This window comes from Jaculus jaculus, chromosome 13 (assembly GCF_020740685.1).
Source record: "Jaculus jaculus isolate mJacJac1 chromosome 13, mJacJac1.mat.Y.cur, whole genome shotgun sequence".
Taxonomy (NCBI): Eukaryota; Metazoa; Chordata; class Mammalia; order Rodentia; family Dipodidae; genus Jaculus; species Jaculus jaculus.
Genome location: NC_059114.1, coordinates 48642786 through 48662075, shown reverse-complemented (window position 1 = coordinate 48662075; position 19290 = coordinate 48642786). Strand labels below are relative to the sequence as shown.

Below are 19290 nucleotides of genomic sequence, written 5' to 3'. Positions count from 1 at the left end.
ATATGATCAACCCTTAAAAGGGCACAGACACACTTCTGTGTAAGTACCATTAACACACACCAAATAAAATAAAATAAAATCCCTTAAGGCTAGAGAGATGGGTGAAGCCTAAGGACCCAGGTTCAAGTCTCCAAAATCCACATTTGCCAAATGCACAAGGTAGTGCATGTATCTAGAGTTCATTTGCAGTGGCTGGAGGCCCTGCTCCAACCATTCTCTCTCATAAATAAATAAAAGCTAAAATTCTTTTAAAAAATCCTTTTGAAAAGGCCATACAAAAAATTAAAAAAAAAAAGGGCACAAAATATGAATTTAGAAAATTCCAAGTGGGAAGGAAAACCCGAAAGAGAAACATGATTTTGTGTTTTTTTTTTGACACAGAGTGGCCTTGAATTCATGGTGATCCTTCTACCTCGGCTCCCCAAGTGCTGGAATCATTTGTACCATTATACCCAGCAGAAACATTATTTAACAACATCAGTAACAAAAAAAAAAAAAAAAAAAAGGCTGGAGAGATAGATGGCTTAGCAGTTAAGACACTTGCCTACAAAGTCCAAGGACCCATGTCCAACTCTTTGGATCCTACATAAGCCAAACGCACAAGGTCGCACATGCACTCAAGGTGGTACGCAAGTCTGGAGTTTGGTCAAATGTATATGTCAATTGCTGTAATGCTGGCACATCTGTTATGGGTGAAACCATCTGCTCTCTGGTTGAATTTGAAGCCAGCTCCATGGGTGGGAATTTTTGCCTGGTACTGAAAACCTAATGAAAAGCCTATGGTTTGGGAGGTCACTTGGGGGGCAGGGGAAGTATACTACTGATATTTGAATAAATGTCCTGTTAATACTTATGTTTATACCCATATACTAATACTACTCTTATTTTTTATTCTGTTTTCAGATGGTGGTGACTACTGGGGTGACTCAGAAGTCACCAGTGTTGAGAAATAAAAATTCAGTGTTTAGGACTAAGTGCTACATCTATCATACCCTCCAAGGCTCAAGTTCCATTGTGGAAGAGGTAGCAGAAGAATGTAGGAGCCAAAGGAGTGGGAAGAATGCTATACTACTGTCTTCCAGATACAAAGTAGCTTGGATATTTATGACCTCAATGGCTGCAGGTACCTACATAAAAACCTGAATATGAGGGGAAAACAATGACATCAACAAAGAAGACAGACTAGTTGGAAAGAAGAGTTTCAGCAGAGGGGGATTTGGAAGGGGAAGTGGGGCACTGTTCCAAGTGAGCTATGCTGGAAAGGGTTCTTACCCAGGGAGTGGTAAAGAATTATTGTTCTGAGAGAGGATCCATAAAGTCTGGGGGAAGGAATACAACAGGCTTTTATATACATGAATCAGGATTATAGCACAGGCAGGAAGATTTTGCCAGCAGAAAAGCACTGGTCAGGGTGGGAGCCCCTAAGTTGGGAAACTCAACTGAATTCATGAGTTTATATTGGGACTGTTCCTACCTATTAATTCAAAGAGGGCTAGGCTGATTGTCTACTGAAAGTTTCTTAGCAGTAATCAAGAATCTTTTGTACTGGGGAACAAGGTGAGCTGTACAACAGGGATGCAATCATTCATAACTGCCTCCAGCTAACTGCAATCATTCCCAATGAACCATCCAGTTTAGTTAACTATATAATCTCCAGAAGCAGGGGCAAATTCTTCCTCATTATGATCATGTTATATGATCTCTATTTATGGAAGTTGTCAATAAAAAGATTGTAAAAAGTTAACAGAAATTACCTTAACTATGTAAGACTATAAAACCCCATGATGGGTCTGTTTCTATACCTGATACTTAAAGCCAGATGCACAAGGTGGCACATGCATCTGGGATTCGTTGGTAGTGGCTAGAAGCCCTGGCACACCCATTCTCTTCTCTCTCTGCCTCTTTCCCTCTCATTCATAAATAAATAAATAAATAAATAAAACCACAACTTTGAAGAAGGGCATGGTGATGCACACCTTTATTCCCAGCACTGGGGAAGCAGAGGAAGGAGGAATGCCGTGAAGTCAAAGCTATCCTGAGTGAATTCCAGGTCAGCCTGAACTACAGCAAAACCCTACCTTGAAAAACCAAACACACACACACACACAAAAAAAAAAAAAAAAAAAAAAAAAAAAAAAAAAACACCTCCAACTTAGAGCCCAGCATGGTGGTGCAATGCCTTTAATCCCAACCCATGGGAAACGGAGGTAAGAGGATCACTGTGAATTTCAGGTCACCTGAATGAAAATCCTATTTTGAAAAAACAAAAAGAAAAAGAAAAAAAGCAAACTTAATACAACATGAACATTTCATACCTTTAATTTGCTTCCGCAGTTTAGTAAGCTCTGTCATCCATTTTAATACCCTTGGATTGGCTGCAATATCACTGTAGGAGGGCTGAAAATATATAAAGCAGTATCACTGGCACTTCTGTAGTAAGAAATATTTAAGCTACTTTAGGCTCAAGTCATATTTTATGGTTAATGCAACATAGGTTTCACTCAATCCTCACTGCACTTTAACCTACACAGGGCAGGATATTAAGTAAAAGGTCTTCAAACCAGAGATATACAACTAGAAGCCATATTTGAACACAAGTCTTTTGTTTCCAGGCACTTACCACATCGTATGTTCTAATTATTTATTAAAAATACCTTCCTTCCACTTCCTGTGGCACTTGTGATTTTTGTCAGAGGAAAAATACCAGAAACATGATTTATTTATGTAAAGAATTTGCTTTAAAATTCAAAACGGTGGGGATGGGATATAGTTCAGTTGGTAGAATTCTTGTATAAAAAGCACAGCAAGGCCTGGGATCAGTTCCTCAGCAGCACCACATAAACTGGTGTGGTGGCAACGGCTGTTATGCTAGGACTTGGGAGGCATAATCAGGAGGACAGGAAGTTAAAAGATCATTTTGAGAGCTACACAGCAACATGGGATACATGACACCTGTCTCAAAAACACAGTAAAATGGCAAGATTATGGCGCAGAAATTAAGAAACAAAGATCAATTGGATCTTAGTTCATGGCTGATTCTCTGAGCACCTCAGACTTGCCATTTCTCTCAGGAAAGAGCTAAGGTAATATTCTCCAAAGACTTCACAGTTCTAACATTCGATCTAGTTTGGCTTAGGATGTTATAAACTTACCTTGCTGTTTTTTTCCCTTTCAAATTGCTCCTCAAATTGTCGAATTTTTTTCTGAAGTTTTTTGACCAACTGATAAGGTGTCCTATCTTCTCTTTTTTCATCTTTTGAACTGAAGGATGATCTTCGAATCCTAAATTGAAACAACCAGCACTGCATATTAAACTTTCAATCTCAACACCGTATTGTTTATTGTCCTGATGTGTTACATTTACTAATCTTAAAAGGGAGTAAGTCCCTAACACTAAAAGACAGCTAATGACAAACACTACAGTGTCAAAAGCTCTAAAACTTGTTTGAATACATACAGAAAAGAAGGTGGAGAAATAGCTCAGTGGTTAAAGGTGCCTGACCACCTGTGTTCAATTCCCAGTACCCAAGTAAAGCCAGAGGTGCAGATGTTTAGAGTTTGTTTGCAATAGCAGAAAGCCCATACTTTCTCTCTGCCTCATTTACTGTGTCTCTCTCTCAAATAAAGAAAAAAAAAATTAAAAGATTACAAGCAGACAGCCAGGTGTGGTGGTGCACACCTTTAATAATAGCACTTGGGAGGCAGGCATAGGGGGATACTATAAATTGGAGGCCAGTCTGGGTCTACAAAGTGAGTTCCAGGTCAGCCTGGGCTAGAATGTGACCCTACCTCAAAAAACCAAAAACAACAGAAGAATAAAAGCAGCCAAGAACACATGCTTTGGCTGTAGGACACTGAGAAATCAAGCTGGAAGCCCCCCTCTCTGGTAAGTAGCTGTCAGGATGATGGAAAAGCTATCCATCGTTTTGAGAAAGAAAAGTCAATGGTCTAACCAGCAGCAGACCCTGCAAGTTTTTAGGCACATTAGTCCAAATGTGCCAAGTAAGACAATAGTGGCATGTCTGCCAGGATGAAAACAAGCTACTCTGATTGAATTTCCAAGTACAGAACAAACCTAAAAGCCTATGGTTGGGGAGGTCATAATCTCTAGGGATGAAACTATTATTATCTGGCTAAATGGATATACTATGATCACCAAACTGTCCTCTAAATACTCACGTTTGTTACTCATGTTAATGCTACTTTTGCTTTTTTAAAATATATTTTATTTATTTGATACACAGAAAGAGGCAGAGAGAGAGACAAAGAGATAAGAGAGAATGGGCATGCCAGGGCCTTCAGCTATTGTAAACGAATTCCAGATGCATGTGTCCCCTTGTGCATCTGGCTTACATGGATCCTGGAGAATCAAACCAGGATCCTTTCTTTGGCTTTGCAGGCAAATGCCTTAACTGCTAAGCCATCTCGCTAGCCCCCCATACTTTCACTTTTGATTAGAGAAGCTTCTCTTTTCAAATGGTGGTGAACACTGGGGAGACACAAAAATCGGCAAAGTGCTGAGAAAAGACAGGAGTGTTCAGCACTACCACACACTCTCAGACTCAGGGACCACTACAGGAAAAGTGGTGGAAAGAATTTAAGAACTAGAGGAAGGGGAAGAGTGCTTTGCAATCCTGTCTTCCAGACAAAGTGGTTAGCTGATGCTACCTACAAAAACCTGCACAAAAGGAGGGAGAAAATAATGATATCAAAATGGAATAGGAACTAGTTGGAAAAGAGATTTAGTGGAGTTTAGTGGGATAAGGCAAGGGGAAAAAGGGAAGATGAGAGGTATTATATTGGCACATGTATGGAAGTTGTCAATAAAAAAAATTAAAAACAGAAAAGAAGGAAAAGAAACAAAGATACCTAGCAGCTCTGAGCTAAGTGTTCAAATTGCAGAGAAAAGTTTTGACGTTTAGAGTTCACTTTAAATTTTAACAAAAACATTAGGAACCAGTCAACTGTACTTGTTACTCCCCTAAACAAGTGAGGAATAACCTATGAACACCACCTACTTGACTGCAAACTCTAAACACTTTCTTTCTTGCAATATTTTATTTACTTGAGAGAGAGAGATGGAAATAGAGGCAGACAGACATAGAGGAGTGAGTATGGGCACAGCAGGGCCTCGCATCACTGCAAACAATCTCCAGACCTATGTGCCACTTTGTAAAGCATCTCGCTTTACATGGGTACTGAGGAATCAAACCTGGGCCGTTAGGATTTGCAAGCAAGTGCTTTTAATCACTGAGCTACCTCTCTCCACCTCCCTAAACACTATCTTTAATGAACTCAGAATATAATAGCAGGTAAAAAATTAAAAAACATTCTTCAGGAAGAAGGGAATACAGGCCTGGGAAAACACATATATCTAAGGATTTGAAATGCTTCTTATAAATACATAAAATCCTATACCTAGTAAAGGAAAGTGCTTTAGATGAGGAATCCAGCACTTCTGGATCATGTAGGAAACGCTGGCTTTGCCCAAAATCTAAACTACGATGTGATAATACTGGAGGGCAATCCTCTTCCAGGGGATGATAGTTCATCCTTCCAGCTTGTGGAGACAGCTGAGCTTCTCCAGAGTCAGAGTCTTCCTGCCAAGACTTAAAAGCAGGAAATGGCTCTGTAAAACAAGCAAAAAAGAATAGTACCATGGGTAACTTAATTCATGCCACGAAATATCAACTGTTTGTTCCTTAAATCTTATTATGGAGTGGTTCATACATTTATTTTATGTCAAAACAAAAGATACTAAGATCTTCACAATCCCTTTTGAGGTTTAAAATAATCAAAATTTCATTTTATAGGCCAGAGTTTTATTTTCACAAGAGCTACAACTTAAATTTCTTTTTTTTTTTTTTTTTTGTTTTGTTTTTTCGAGGTAGGGTCTCACTCTGGTCCAGGCTGACCTGGAATTAACTCTGTCATCTCAGGGTGACCTTGAACTCATGGCAATCCTCCTACCTCTGCCTCCCGAGTGCTGGGATTAAAGGCGTGCGCCACCACGCCCGGCACAACTTAAATTTCTAAACGCAATAACAAAGCAACTGACTGCCAATTTCTTTAAAATTTATTTCTGAAGTTGTAATAATTTAGCAAAATTTAGCATGTGATAAAGAGAAACATTTCAAGTAAATATATCTTTACTCTAAAACAATGAGCAGTGTATCAAAGAGGACAGCTATGCTTAAAATAAAATGTGGAAGTTTTTCCCCATGCTACAAAGAGCACTAAGAAATGGAACTCTAATTCCATAAGAACGCTAATATTTCCAAAAGAGGAGCTAAGTCACCTATCAACACCTAATTTTATTAAACTGTGAGTTAGCACGTTAATTCTAATATTAAAACTGTGATGATTATTTTTGTTATGTATTCCTATGTGTAATATATACTTTAATCATTTGAAGACCACAATAGTAGTTTGGGGCATCTCCTTAAACACATCAATTAGTTATCCTGTTATACTTTTACAATCTCAATAAAACCATTTTAGTATAATTTCTCTATAAACAAAGTTTGACTATATACAGAATACATCAAATACAAATTCAAAATACAAAATTATCTTTCAGTATCATTGGGGTATAGGTTTCCCACCTATATGTTGTATTTATTTATACCTACAATTTAAAATCTTGATGCAAAAGTTATTATTCACAAAAGTAAATGGGAAAATGGCTTGACATATCAAAATTCAAAAAGTTGTCAGACAATAGTCAAGATGGCTATTTTAGTAATACAGTTTAACTCTATTTAAGACATTATATTTTAAGAGTTTTAGAAAACAATTTGTTTTTGAAAAGCAGATCAATCTGAAAACTAAAAATTTATTAAAAAAGTAAAAACTCCCACAATAAACTCAACAATACAGTGGTTTCAAAGCAACCCTTATACCTGTGTCCCAACAAATATAACTAGTATTGAAATTTTTATAAGAAATCACCTGTTTTAAGAAAAGAGTAATAAATTTTGTCTTAGTTTGTAATCCAAAACAGCTTTCCTAAGATTCAGGGACAGCAGGAGAAGGGCTAATAAAGACAAGCAAACTGAACCATAAAAGGCAAGAAAACTAAACTATGGTGAACCATACTTACCCTCCCCATCTCTCTGTAGATGCATTGTTTTGAAATCAATGAGGGGAAAAGTGATAGGGCATGACGCTAATAAAATGGAAAAAAATGGCAAAGAATACTAAAGTGAACACACAGCACAGTCAAAACAAACCATACACATAACACAAAGCCAAAGATACCAAAAATATTTCCCTAAACTAGTTAGGCATTATGCTACAAAACTTTGTTCAAAAAAATTACTAGTAACCAAACAAACATACATTCTATTTCACTAAGTAAATCCCCCCTCCAGAAAGAAGCAGTGACATTTTATTTAAACTAAACATAAAACTAAAAAAGAATGAATCCTCCCACTCCCCTCAAGGCAGGGTCTCACTCTAGCCCAGTCTGACCTGGATCTCACTCTGTAGCTCCAGGCTGGCCTCGAACTTATAGTGATTCTCCTACCTCTGCTTCAGAACAAAGGCTTGCACCAGCATACCCAGCCACAGAAACTCTTTTATAAAAAAAAATTATTTGCAAGAAGGGGCAGTGGGCTGGAGAGATGGCTCAGCAGTTAAGGTGCTTGCTTACAAAGACTGATGGCCTGGGTTCAATTCCCCAGCACCCATGGACAGCCAGATGCACAAAGTTGGCACATGCGTCTGGAGTTCATTTACAGTGGCAGGAGGCCCTGGTACTCCCATTCTCTCTCTTCCTTTCTCCTCTCTCACCTTGCAAATAAATAAACAAAAACAACAACAACAAAAAAAAAACAACACAAAAACTAGAAGAAGGGGGAGAAAGAATATGGGTGCAACAGGGCCTTTTGTGGCTGTTAATCAACTCTAGTTGCTTGTTCCAGTCTGTATCTGGCTCTATGTGAGTACTGGAGAATTGAACTTGGGCCAGCAGGCTTTGCAATCAAAGCAGCTTTAGGGCTGGAGAGATGGCTTAGCGGTTAAGCGCTTGCCTGTGAAGCCTAAGGACCCCGGTTCGAGTGCTCGATTCCCCAGGTCCCACGTTAGCCAAATGCACAAGGGGGCACACACGTCTGGAGTTCGTTTGCAGAGGCTGAAGGCCCTGGCGCGCCCATTCTCTCTCTCTCCCCCTCTATCTGTCTTTCTCTCTGTGTCTGTCGCTCTCAAATAAATAAATAAAAATTTTTTTTAAAAAAGCAGCTTTAACCACTGAGAATCTCTAAATACCCAACCCCCAAGCAGAAACTCATTAAGTTTTTCAGTATAGATGATATGACAGACAAAAATCTCCCTCACAGTCTCTAGGTTCAACCACTAGGACCAAAAAGAATAAAAAGATCTCCCTTGCTTCATGCTCTGAAGAGCCATTCTAATATACTTTTGTGTTTCATTTTAGTTAGAAGAGAACATGAGAGAAAAATGGTATCTACCTCATTAAGGATTTTTGAGTCTGAGGCACCCTGAGACCACAGAGTGAATTCCAGGTCAGCCTGAGCTAAAGTGAAACCTTACCTCAAAAAAAAAAAAAAAAAAGAAAAATTTTGAACAGCTGCAACAAGCTCATATGCAACATGCTTGCTGAATGCATTCTCCTGACTATACTTTGAAAACAAAACAAAACAGAACAGTACTACTAGACTGGAAGGATGTCCTAGTGGTTAAGGTACAAAGCCTAATGACCTGGGTTTGATTCCCCAGTACACATGTAAAGCCAGATGCACAAAGTGGCACAGCATTTGGAGTTCGTTTGCAGTGACTGGAGGCCCTGGTGCAATTCATTCCCTTTGACTCTCTTCTTCCTCTGCTTGCAAATAAATATATACATACATACACACTGGAACTGGAGAGATGACTTAGGAGGTTAAGGCACCTGCCTGTGAAGCCGAAGGACCCAGGTTTGATTCTCCAGGGCCCACATATGACAGACATACAAGGTGGAGCGTGAGTCAGGAGTTTCTTAGTAGCGGTTGAAGGCCCTAGCATGACCAATCTCACCCCACTCCCACTGCCTCCCTCTCTTGCAAATAAATAATTTTTTAAAAAAATTTAAAAAAGAACTTCTTACTATAATGAAGTAGAAGCCAGGAGTGGTGGCACACACCTTTAATCCCAGCCTGGGCCAGAGTGCGACCCTACCTTGAAAAACAAAAAACAACAAGAAAAAAGCCAGCTGTGGTGACACACACCTTTAATGCCAACACTAGGGAGACACAGGTAGGAGGATCATCATGAGTTCGAGGCCATCTTGAGACTACACAGTGAATTCCAGGTCAGCCTGGACTAGAATAAGACCCTACCTCAAAAAACCCAAACTATAATGAAGTGGGTCTTGATTTGGAATTACTCTCATTTCTCTATTAGAGGGCACATGAAGGTATGTCTATGAATTTCACAGCAAGCACTCTTACTCACTGAGCCACCTTCCCTGTGTCTATAAATTTCAAGATAACCAAAGCCTAAATACATTTGTCATCTTAAGATTTTTATTTAGGATGTTACATCTATTGTAGAAAAAACAATGTTCATAGTGCGAAAGCAATGGAAGAAACAATACATTTTACTGACATCCATTCTCCCAGGGCTAAGAAGTTTATTCAGCTATTCTACCACCACTGGCTTTCTAAAGTTATTGAGCCTTATTCCTGGAAAAGCCATCAGAAGGTCTGCATGGCCTTGTTATGACTGTTGAGCCAGACTGGATCAACAGAGCAGCTTAAACATTTATTTTGCCACAAGATAGGCAGGTCGGATTCTGACAAGGGTAGGGGAAATAATAAAGCATCAGTTTTTTTCAAGGGTCTTCAGAAAACTGAAGCTAGAGAGAGAATGACCAATTTCCCTAGACACTGGCAAGTAAGTACTCTTCCACACTTAAAACAGGGGCTGGAGAGATGGCTTAGTGGTTAAGGCACTTGCTTCAAAGTCAAAGGACAGAGGATCAATTCCCCAGGACCCACATAAGCCAGATGCCAAGGTGGCGCATGCATCTGGAGTTCGTTTGCAGTGGCTAGAGTTCTTGGAGCACCCATTCTCTCTTTCTCTGTCAAATAAATAAAAATAAAATATTAAAAAATATTTTAAAAAATAGAATAAGGACCCCTACTGAAGCTCTTAAAGTTATTTATCTGCATCATCTAAACAGGAAAACCAAAAGGGCTTCTTCATAATCCCAAGCTTCATCTTTCTGAGACTCCTTCCCAGGTCTCCCAGGGACGCAGAGTTAACTGCTGCTCCTTTTCAAGGGATTCCTTCTCAACAATTGCCCAAAACAACCATCTGATCTGCACTGCCACCAGTATGCTAAGAGATTATCCAACTAAGGGGAGCTTCTTCATATATTATCAACATCCTGAATAGTCAGTCCAAAACAAAGAAAAGACAACTTGCTGATACAGTTTAAGTTAGTAATCATAGTATGCCACTGAACATGATAGAGAGCGCTAAAACTGGTGGGTGGCAGAGCACTGCAATAAAGGCTGGAACAGATAAGGAGTAGGTAGAAACTTGTAAAAACTGCCCAGACCCAAAATGAAACAACAAAACCCACCATATACACATTTGCAACTACGATCAAGTGGCAAAAGGTGCTAATAGCACTGACATTGCAATTCCTCTTGCCAAGGTGAGATAGTGAGGTATCTTCAGAATATATTAACCCCATGTAAGATGCCCAACTTATCTCATTTTTTCCCTTCTCTATGAAGGTTTATGATCCACAAAAACTCAAAGATCCGGGCTAGAGATGTGGCTTAGCAGTTAAGCGCTTGCCTTTGCCTGTGAAGCCTAAGGACACCGGTTTGAGGCTCGATTCCACAGGACCCACATTAGACAGATACACAAGGGGGCACACATGTCTGGAGTTCATTTACAGTGGCTGGAAGCCCTGGCGTGCCCCATTCTCTCTCTGTCACTCTCAAATAAATAAATAAAAATGAACAAAAAAATTTAAAAAACTCAAAGATCCAAATTTGTTTTACCCTCTAACATTTTACTTCAAAACTGAAAGAATTTTACAGTGAATACCTATCAATCAATCGCCTAGGTTCTACCATTAACATTTTACTACATTTGCTTTACACTATTTATCCACCTCATTAGCCATCTTATTTTGTTCCATGGATTTCAAAGTAAATTTCAGACATTTGTGTTTTTCCCCATGAACGTCTCAGTATGCAAATAATTTTTTTTTTTTTTCCTCAAGATAGGGTCACACTCTAGCCCAGGATGGCCTGGAATTCACTCTGTCTGTAGTCCCAAGTCCTAGGATTAAAGACGTGCACCACCACAAAAAATCTTGTTTACATCTGCTGAGTTTAAAAAAGTATATGCCCATGAATGTACCCGTCTGTTCCTGTCAGGAGGACAGTACCTCACAGTACGCCTTTCCATCTGTGGCTCTTAACCTGCTTTCCACTCCCTTTTCCACAATCTGTTACATTTTCATTAGTCTTTCAGTAATAAAGTTGTTCTTGGTGAATATTGGAAACTGTTCTTGGTGCTTAATGAAAATATTTTATGTCTAAGTTAATTACTTCACTAAATTCAGAGCAATGTCAAATAAACAATGTTAAATCTTATAAAAAAGCATAAGCCTTTATGTTGTTATTAAATAAGTCTTCATTGTTGTGTAAATTTTACTTTTTTTTTTTTCTTTTTTGGTTTTTCAAGGTAAGGTCTCACTATAGCTCAGGCTGACATTAGAATTCACTATGTATTGTCACAGTGGCCTTGAACTTACAGCAGTCCTCCTACCTCTGTCTGGTGAGTGCTGCAATTAAAGGCGCATACCACCACATCCAACTCAAATTTTACATTCTTTCTTTAGTACGTATATAAGAGGTGTGATAATGGTATGTGAAGGTGTGTGTTTGAGTGTGCAGATGGCAGTGTCCAGTGTACATGGAAGCCAGGGAAGAAGACTGGTCCTTTTCCATCACTCACTCATCTGCTTGTTTCTTGGAAACTCACTGAACTGGAAGCCTTTATGTTCTGGAAAGACCCAGCAAGTCTCCATTCTGTGCTCCCCGCAGGACTAGGGTTACAGGCATTTATGAGTTTGTGGGTTCTGGGGAATCAAACCAAGCAATTTCAGGCCCACTCAGGCCTTCATACTTGCATAAGAAATGATCTTAACTTCTGAGCCATCTCCCTAGCCCTCAGCATACTTTTATAACCAAATACAGAACCAGAGATCCAGTACAATCTCTGCTTGGAAGTATACTTGATGCTTTTTTTTTTTCCTTTTAAGTATTCCTCATGATCATAAGAAAAGCTAGCTCATTCTCCTCCATTTGAACTGATAAAATACTCACTTCCTAAGACTAGGAGATACCATCTGATTTAATAATTAACAAAGGCTCATCTTGGGAAGAGTTTTTTTTTAAAATTTCAAACCATTCTAATACCCTTTGTGTTGGGCCGTGGGGGGGGGGAAGCACCCACCATATCCAGTTGTAACTGTACTTTCACAGCTAAGAGATCAGATAAGAACTTGATGAGGTAGCTTCCCCAAAATGGTCTGCTCAAGTTTAAACAAGACTCAGGGCTCAGCAGTAAGGCACTTACTGGTTTTTTAAAACAAAACAAAATAAAAAAGCAACCCTTTACTCTCATCTTACATGAAAAGGAGACCAGGAACTCAGGATAAAAAACACTGTCCAGACAAGGGCAGCAGTCTCACTGTTTCAGCTAGAAATAACAATTCCAAGAAAATGACATGTTTGGGTAAAATTACCTTCCCATTTGTCACCATCAGAATCAGTCTTCAGATCTAACTGCGGAATTTGGACACACGCTGCTTCTCCTAGAAAACCAACACTTTGACCTTCTGGCACTTCTGATTCTGTATTAGCATTCAAATCATGCATCTTGCTAGAATCCTGTATTTTAAAATAAGGAATACATTTCACAACAATGAAAACTTTTTACATATGACTAACAATTAGAACATATCCCTGTGTAGTTTTTTAGTTCAGTGTCTGTAAGGCTAATTGTTCCACTCCTACCATCCAAACTATTATCATTCTTTTTTTAAAATTTTTTTTAGTTTTTTGAGGTGGGGTTTCACTCTGGTCCAGGCTGACTTGGAATCACTATGTAGTCTCAGAGTGTCCTTGAACTCATAGCGATCCTCCTACCTCTGTCTCTTGAGTGCTGGGAGTAAAGGTGTGCACCACCACGCCCAGCCAACCTATTTTTTTATTAAGTAGAAATTTTGTATGGACACATCATGTGTTGATACCATCATTTCTCTCCTCCCTGCTCCCATTCCACTAAGGGCCCTCCTCAGTGGGATTGCTGGAATTCACCAGGGGGTTGTGGTTTATGAGATCTGAGAGCATCAATCAGTCATTGTAAGGTAGAAGAGGAAGGACAAGGTCTCTGGACATTCCCTTCCACTCTGTGGCTCTTATAATTTTGCCCCTTCTTCTTCAAAATTCCGAGTCACTGTGGTTGTTTATTAAGTCTATTTTAGTGTTGTGTTCTCAGCACTTCTGGATTTCTGCTTTGCTGTGTTTTGAGTATCCTGTGTCTGTCTTCATCACCCTGGAGCTGGTTGTCAGGCTCACCATGGAAATAGCACTCTTCCTCAACATGCCAAATCCTCCATGGTTTCACCTGGGCCCTGGCTGATTTGTGAGGGATGGTTTATCTCCTTTATTCTCGCTGCCTTCAGCACAGAGGAACCAGGAGTCCCCAAGCTATTTTTAAATGTAAATTTGCAGTTTTATATTGTCTTACTGGAAGATTACATTTAATGTCAAGTTTAAGAAAGAATTTCCGTAACAATCTTACAATCATCAAAAATAGCTGTGGTGGTTTGATTCAGGTGTCCCCCATAAGCTTAGGTGTTCTGAAGGCTAGGTTCCCAGCTGAGGGAATTAATGTCTCCAGGAGGAAGTGTATTGTTGGGGTCAGGTTTATGGGTGTTACCGCCAGTTTCCCCTCACCAGTGTTTGGCACACTCTCCTGGTGCTTTTGTCCACCTTATGTTGGCCAGGGGGAGATGTCCACCCTCTGTTCATGCCATAGTTTTCCCTGCCAGCATGGAGTGTGCCCTCAAGCCTGTAAACCAAAATAAACCTCTTTTTTTCCCCACAAGCTGCTCTTGGTTGGGTGATTTCTACCAGCAATGTGAACCTGACTGCAACAGTAGCAAAAGAGTTACTATCAACTGTAGCACATCTGATGAGTATTTATATTTACATCTCCTTTAACTAATCCAATGCAAGAGTTAAAGGCCAGGCATAACATGTTAATCCTAAGCAACATTTTTAAGAACTTTAAGATAAAAATAGTTCTTACCAGAAACAAGTGTGGCAATTTATCACTGTCAAATAAATGCTCCTTCCTAAAAACACATGTAAAGTAATTAGTGTATTAAGAATTTTTAAAAAGTAACTATTACATACTTTTTACCTATATTCTTTTCTTCCCCAATGTATTCAGCACTTAACATTTGAGAGGAGAAAACCACAACAGGGCTTGTACCCATTCTTTGGAGCCCTATATCTGAGAATCACACAATACTGAAAAGATCCACAGAATCACTTCAGATGGAAAAAGTAAATTAACACTCCCACCATCCCCTCCATACAGAAAACCACCCCCTAAAAGAAAAATCTTTATAAATTGAAAATTAAAATCCATAGTATAGAAGCCAAAAAGAATAGATGCATAATGGAAGAGTTGATAAAATATGTTAGTTTTAACCAATAATTTTATATTTATACTCCCAACGCAAACAACTTTTGAAGAGGTATACATCTGTCCTTCAAGTCTATTATATCACAAAGTTATAGTGTAATCCAAAGCAGTTTAAGAAGTACTTAAACTCTTCTTAGTCAAAACATAAAAAGGAAAATTTCTTTTAAATTTTAGTCCCTCAAACAAAAAATAACATGTTGTCACAATTGATCTCTACTTACTTGGCCATCAACAGAGCATATGCTATCAATATATTATCAATTTGCCTAGAGTGGGACAGTTTTCTCCCCAAAGACATCTATTTTCCTATTTTTATTATTTATATGAGACAGACGGAGGCAGGTATAGAAGAGAAAATGGACAAACTGAGACCTCCTGCCATTGCAAACATATTCCAGATGCACATACCACTTTGTGCGACTGGCTTTATGGGGGTATTGGGGAATCAAAACTGTGTTGCCAGCCTTTGCAAGCAAGCACATTTAACTGCTCAGCCATCTCTTCAGCCCTGACGTCTGTAATTTATAATACATGTAAAAGCTACTTCTTACTGGTAGTTAATGGTAGTGTGCACATGGAAGACAGGCCTTGATTTAAATAAAGTCATCTCTTCATATTCACAAGTAGCTTATCCTAGGCTAGCATGAGAAATGAACTAAATTCCCTGACAAGCTCAAGGTCTTAGTTTGCTTGTGGAAGTTAATGGTTGAATGAATTAGATTCTGCTCTAATTGACCAAAAAACTAATCACCTAAATTTGAGAAACATGAAATGTTAAAACATGCAAAATGTAATCCACCTAACCAAGGCACTCTGGATCTAAAAACAAGTTTGCTAACCTATACACAAGTTGAAGAGGAAAAGCTTTTCCAAAAAGATTGGGTCCTCACTAAATGGATCCTTATTGTTCTACCATATCCAGATGTCATCATTCTGGGGATGCCTGTTAATGCTGTTAATCTTATATCTTCAGCCCATAGCTCCAAAACTCCCTGGGCTGGAAGATGATCAGTCCTGCCTCCTGAAAGGAAGCACAAGGAACTGCTGTAAGCAGGAAATCTGTGGACCTTCAGAGTATGAGGACACTCCAGAGACATGGCTCCAAAGAATTCACTTACCCTTAGAGAATAGGTTACCTATGAATGACTGAAAGAGACAATATAGCATTAACAACATTTATCCTGGCCAATGGACTATAAGCAAATTGGTAATGCTGGTTTGGATCTCAATATTTGCAAGTTTGCAACTTCATTACTTGTATTTTCAGAGTACCAAATCATCTTTCCTAAGGAAGTTGGAATATACTTCTTGGGCTGGAGAGAGATGGCTTAATGGTTAAGGTGCCTGCCTGTGAACTCTTGTTCAAATCTCCAGGTCCCATGTAGCCAGATGCACAGTGGCACAAGTGCATATCACACATGTGCCACAAGGGAGCACACATGTCCGGAGTTCGTCTGCAGCAAGCTGAAGGTCCTGGCATGCCTTTTCTCTCTCTCTCAAAAAATTAAAAAAGAAAATATACTTCTTGCAGCATTCTAAAGAATGTTGTAAAGGGTACCAAGACCCCAGTGACTGAAAAATTTCTATTTCACTGAAAAAACACTCTACAAAGCTTCTACTTGAAAAGCTGCTATTTGTGGAGACTACCTTTGGGTGCAATCTCAGTGCTTCGGCCATCTCCCTATTCTATAGCTAGCCAGGAAGATAAACAAACACCAAATGCCTATAGTTATAATGGGACACAATAAGTAGAAGGGAGCTAGGTGTGGTGGTGAATGCCTCTGATCCTAGCACTCAGAAGGCAAAGGGAGGAGGATCGCTATAAGTTCAAGGCCAGACTGGGACTATAGAGTGAGTGCATTAGTGACACCCTGCCTTGGAAAAAAAAAACATTTCCCAAATGACTTGTAAGTTAGTTTGTGGTATTTCCATGGCTACAACTAATTTCTATCTGAAGTTAGGTAACTCTAAATATTTATGATATTTAATATGCTTTATGCCTATCATTAAGATAAGCTTGAAAAGTTTTTTAAAAAATTATATCTACTCACAAGCAGAGAGAGAGAAAAGGAGAGAAAGGCAGATGGGGTGGGTGCACAACTGCAAACAACTCCAGATGCATGCACCACTTTTTTTTTTTACATGGGTGCTGGGGAACTGAACCAGTGTTGATAGGCTTTGAAAAGGTAAATGCAACTGCTGAGCTGTTTCTCCAGTCCCCGCCCCTCATCTTTTTTTTTTTTTTTTTTTTTTTTTCAAAACAGGGTCTCTAGCCCAGCTGACCTGACACTCACTGCTGACCCAAACTCATGGCAATCCTTCCACCTCTGCCTCCAGACTGCTTGGATTAAAGGTGTGTGCCACCACACCTGGCCAAGCTTGAATTTTTTGAGATTACCTAAATTATAATTTATAATTACATAGGTATATTCAGACAAAAATTCAGTTCAAAATCTATGAAGGGCTTTCAACACTCAAAATGTTTATATGCAACAATGAAAGAAGTGCTTACCTCTTAGGACAGCCATCTTCTTTGTCACCATGGTCACTGCATGGCTCTAACAGTATACCTACAGACTGACAAGGAATACTACTATTGTATCACCAGAGTTCACAAGAGTTATATGAGAGAAAGTTGCTAACCTAAATAAGGACATCAGACTACAAGTTAGTCAAACACCCCCTTTTTGCCATTAGTCTAAAGTTACTGGCAGTTCTCTAAACAGAGTAATATATCTTCCCTCAAAATTGCAAACATCTCTTGGTTTCCCACCAGAACTAGATGGTAAGACCTTATTGCTGAAAACTTCATATGCTTGGGCTGCAAAGTCACTGAGAAATCAAGCTGGAACTGTGCTGAAAACCTTCTCCCTGTGGACCACCTGACAGAAAGCTGGAAAAAGCTACACTGCATGTAGCCCTAGTGGAGAGAAAAGTCATCAAGGGTGGTAGACAGCAATGAACACTGCAAATCTTAAGACTGGCCATTCAGGCCAAATGTGCCAACCGGTGCAACAGTGGCATATCTGTTATGGGAGAAACCAACAGCTCTGTTATTGGACTGGGAGAGAATAATGCCTGGTACTGAAAGCCTTGTCAAAAGCCTATGGTGAGGGAGGTCAGGAGCCCAAGGATAGTAGTAACTGCCATTGTCTGGCTAAATGCATATGCCCAAACAGCCTTGCAAGCATTTTTCTCAATGATTATACCCACTTATTAATGCTACTTTCACTTTTGATTAGAGAAAAGCTTCTTAGGGCTGGAGGGATGGCTTAGTGGTTAAGGCACTTGTGTGCAAAGCCAAAGAACCCAGGTTCAATTCCCTAGGACCTACATAGGCCAGATGCACAAGGTGGCACATGCACCTGGAATTCCTTTGCAGTGACTGAAACCCCTGGCACACCCATTTTCTCCCTCTCTCTCTCTTTTTAAAACTTTGAAGAAAAAAAAAAGCTCTTTTCAGATGGCGGGTGACCACTGGGGTGACTCAAAAATTACTAGAGCCTGGGCATGGTGGCACATGCCTTTAATCCCAGCACTAAGGAGGCAGAGGTAGGAGACTCGCCATGAGTTCAAGGCCACCCTGAGACTACATAGTGGATTCCAGGTCAGCCTGAGCTAGAATGAGACCCTACTTCAAAAAAATTTTTAAAAACCCTTAAGATTAATAATTTTTAAGAGTAAAGGCAGGCTGGAGAGATGGCTTAGCGGTTAAGCGCTTGTCTGTGAAGCCTAAGGACACTGGTACAAGGCTCGATTCCCCAGGACCCACGTTAGCCAGGTGCACAAGGGGGCGCACACGTCTGGAGTTAGTTTGCAGCAGTTGGAGGCCCTGGCGCGCCCATTCTCTCTCTCTCTCTGCCACTCTCAAATAAAAAATAAAAAAAGAGTAAAGGAGTTCAAAAACCCAATGTGAAACCACGGATCTATCAGACTTTAGCAATCTTTATGAACCAGAATGTAACATTGTTGGGGCTGGAAAAAATGGCTCAGTGGTTAAGGCATTTGCCTGCAAAGCCTAATGACCCAGGTTTGATTCCCCAATACCCACATAAAGCCAGATGCAAATAGTGGCGCATGCATCTAGAATTCATTTGCAGTGGCTAGAGGCCCTGATGTACCCATTATTTCTCTCTCTCTCCTTGCAAATAAATAAAGCACTTTCTTAAAAGTCAGAATTAGCTGGGCAGGGTGGCACATGCCTTTAATCTCAAGACTACCCTGAGACTAAAAAGTCAGGATGCAGAGCAGGAGCTGGAGAAGAGGGAGTGTGAGGAAGGTAAATAAAAGTTGCAGAGGGGCTGGAGAGATGTCTTAGTGGTTAAGGCGTTTGCCTGCAAAGCCAAAGAACCCAGGTTCAATTCCCCAGGACCCACATTAGCCAGATGCACAAGGGGGTGCATCTGTGTCTGGAGTTTGTTTGCAGTGGCTTGAGGCCTTGGTGTGCCCATTCTCTCTCTCTCCCTCTCTCTCTCCCTCCCTCTCCCTTCTTTTGCTGTCAAATAAATAAACAGAAATACAATAAAAATTTTTAAAAGTTAC

At 39.7% G+C, this 19290-nt stretch overlaps 1 protein-coding gene across 4 annotated transcripts in view; it reads right to left on the bottom strand.

Annotated features, from left to right (window-relative positions):
- Window positions 1-19290, bottom strand: part of Fam13b (family with sequence similarity 13 member B) — an 81448-nt gene that overhangs the window by 16880 nt on the left and 45278 nt on the right. For 3 of the 4 annotated variants that reach the window (XM_045132292.1, XM_045132291.1, XM_045132294.1), the window contains 7 exons: window positions 17261-17325; window positions 14347-14392; window positions 12776-12920; window positions 7103-7168; window positions 5419-5629; window positions 3153-3282; window positions 2316-2397 (listed from right to left, as the gene is read on the bottom strand). In XM_045132292.1, coding sequence (XP_044988227.1) covers window positions 2316-2397; window positions 3153-3282; window positions 5419-5629; window positions 7103-7168; window positions 12776-12920; window positions 14347-14392; window positions 17261-17325 — 745 coding nt within the window. The remainder of the gene's footprint in view (window positions 1-2315; window positions 2398-3152; window positions 3283-5418; window positions 5630-7102; window positions 7169-12775; window positions 12921-14346; window positions 14393-17260; window positions 17326-19290) is intronic. The other variant, XM_045132293.1, reaches the window with a different exon arrangement.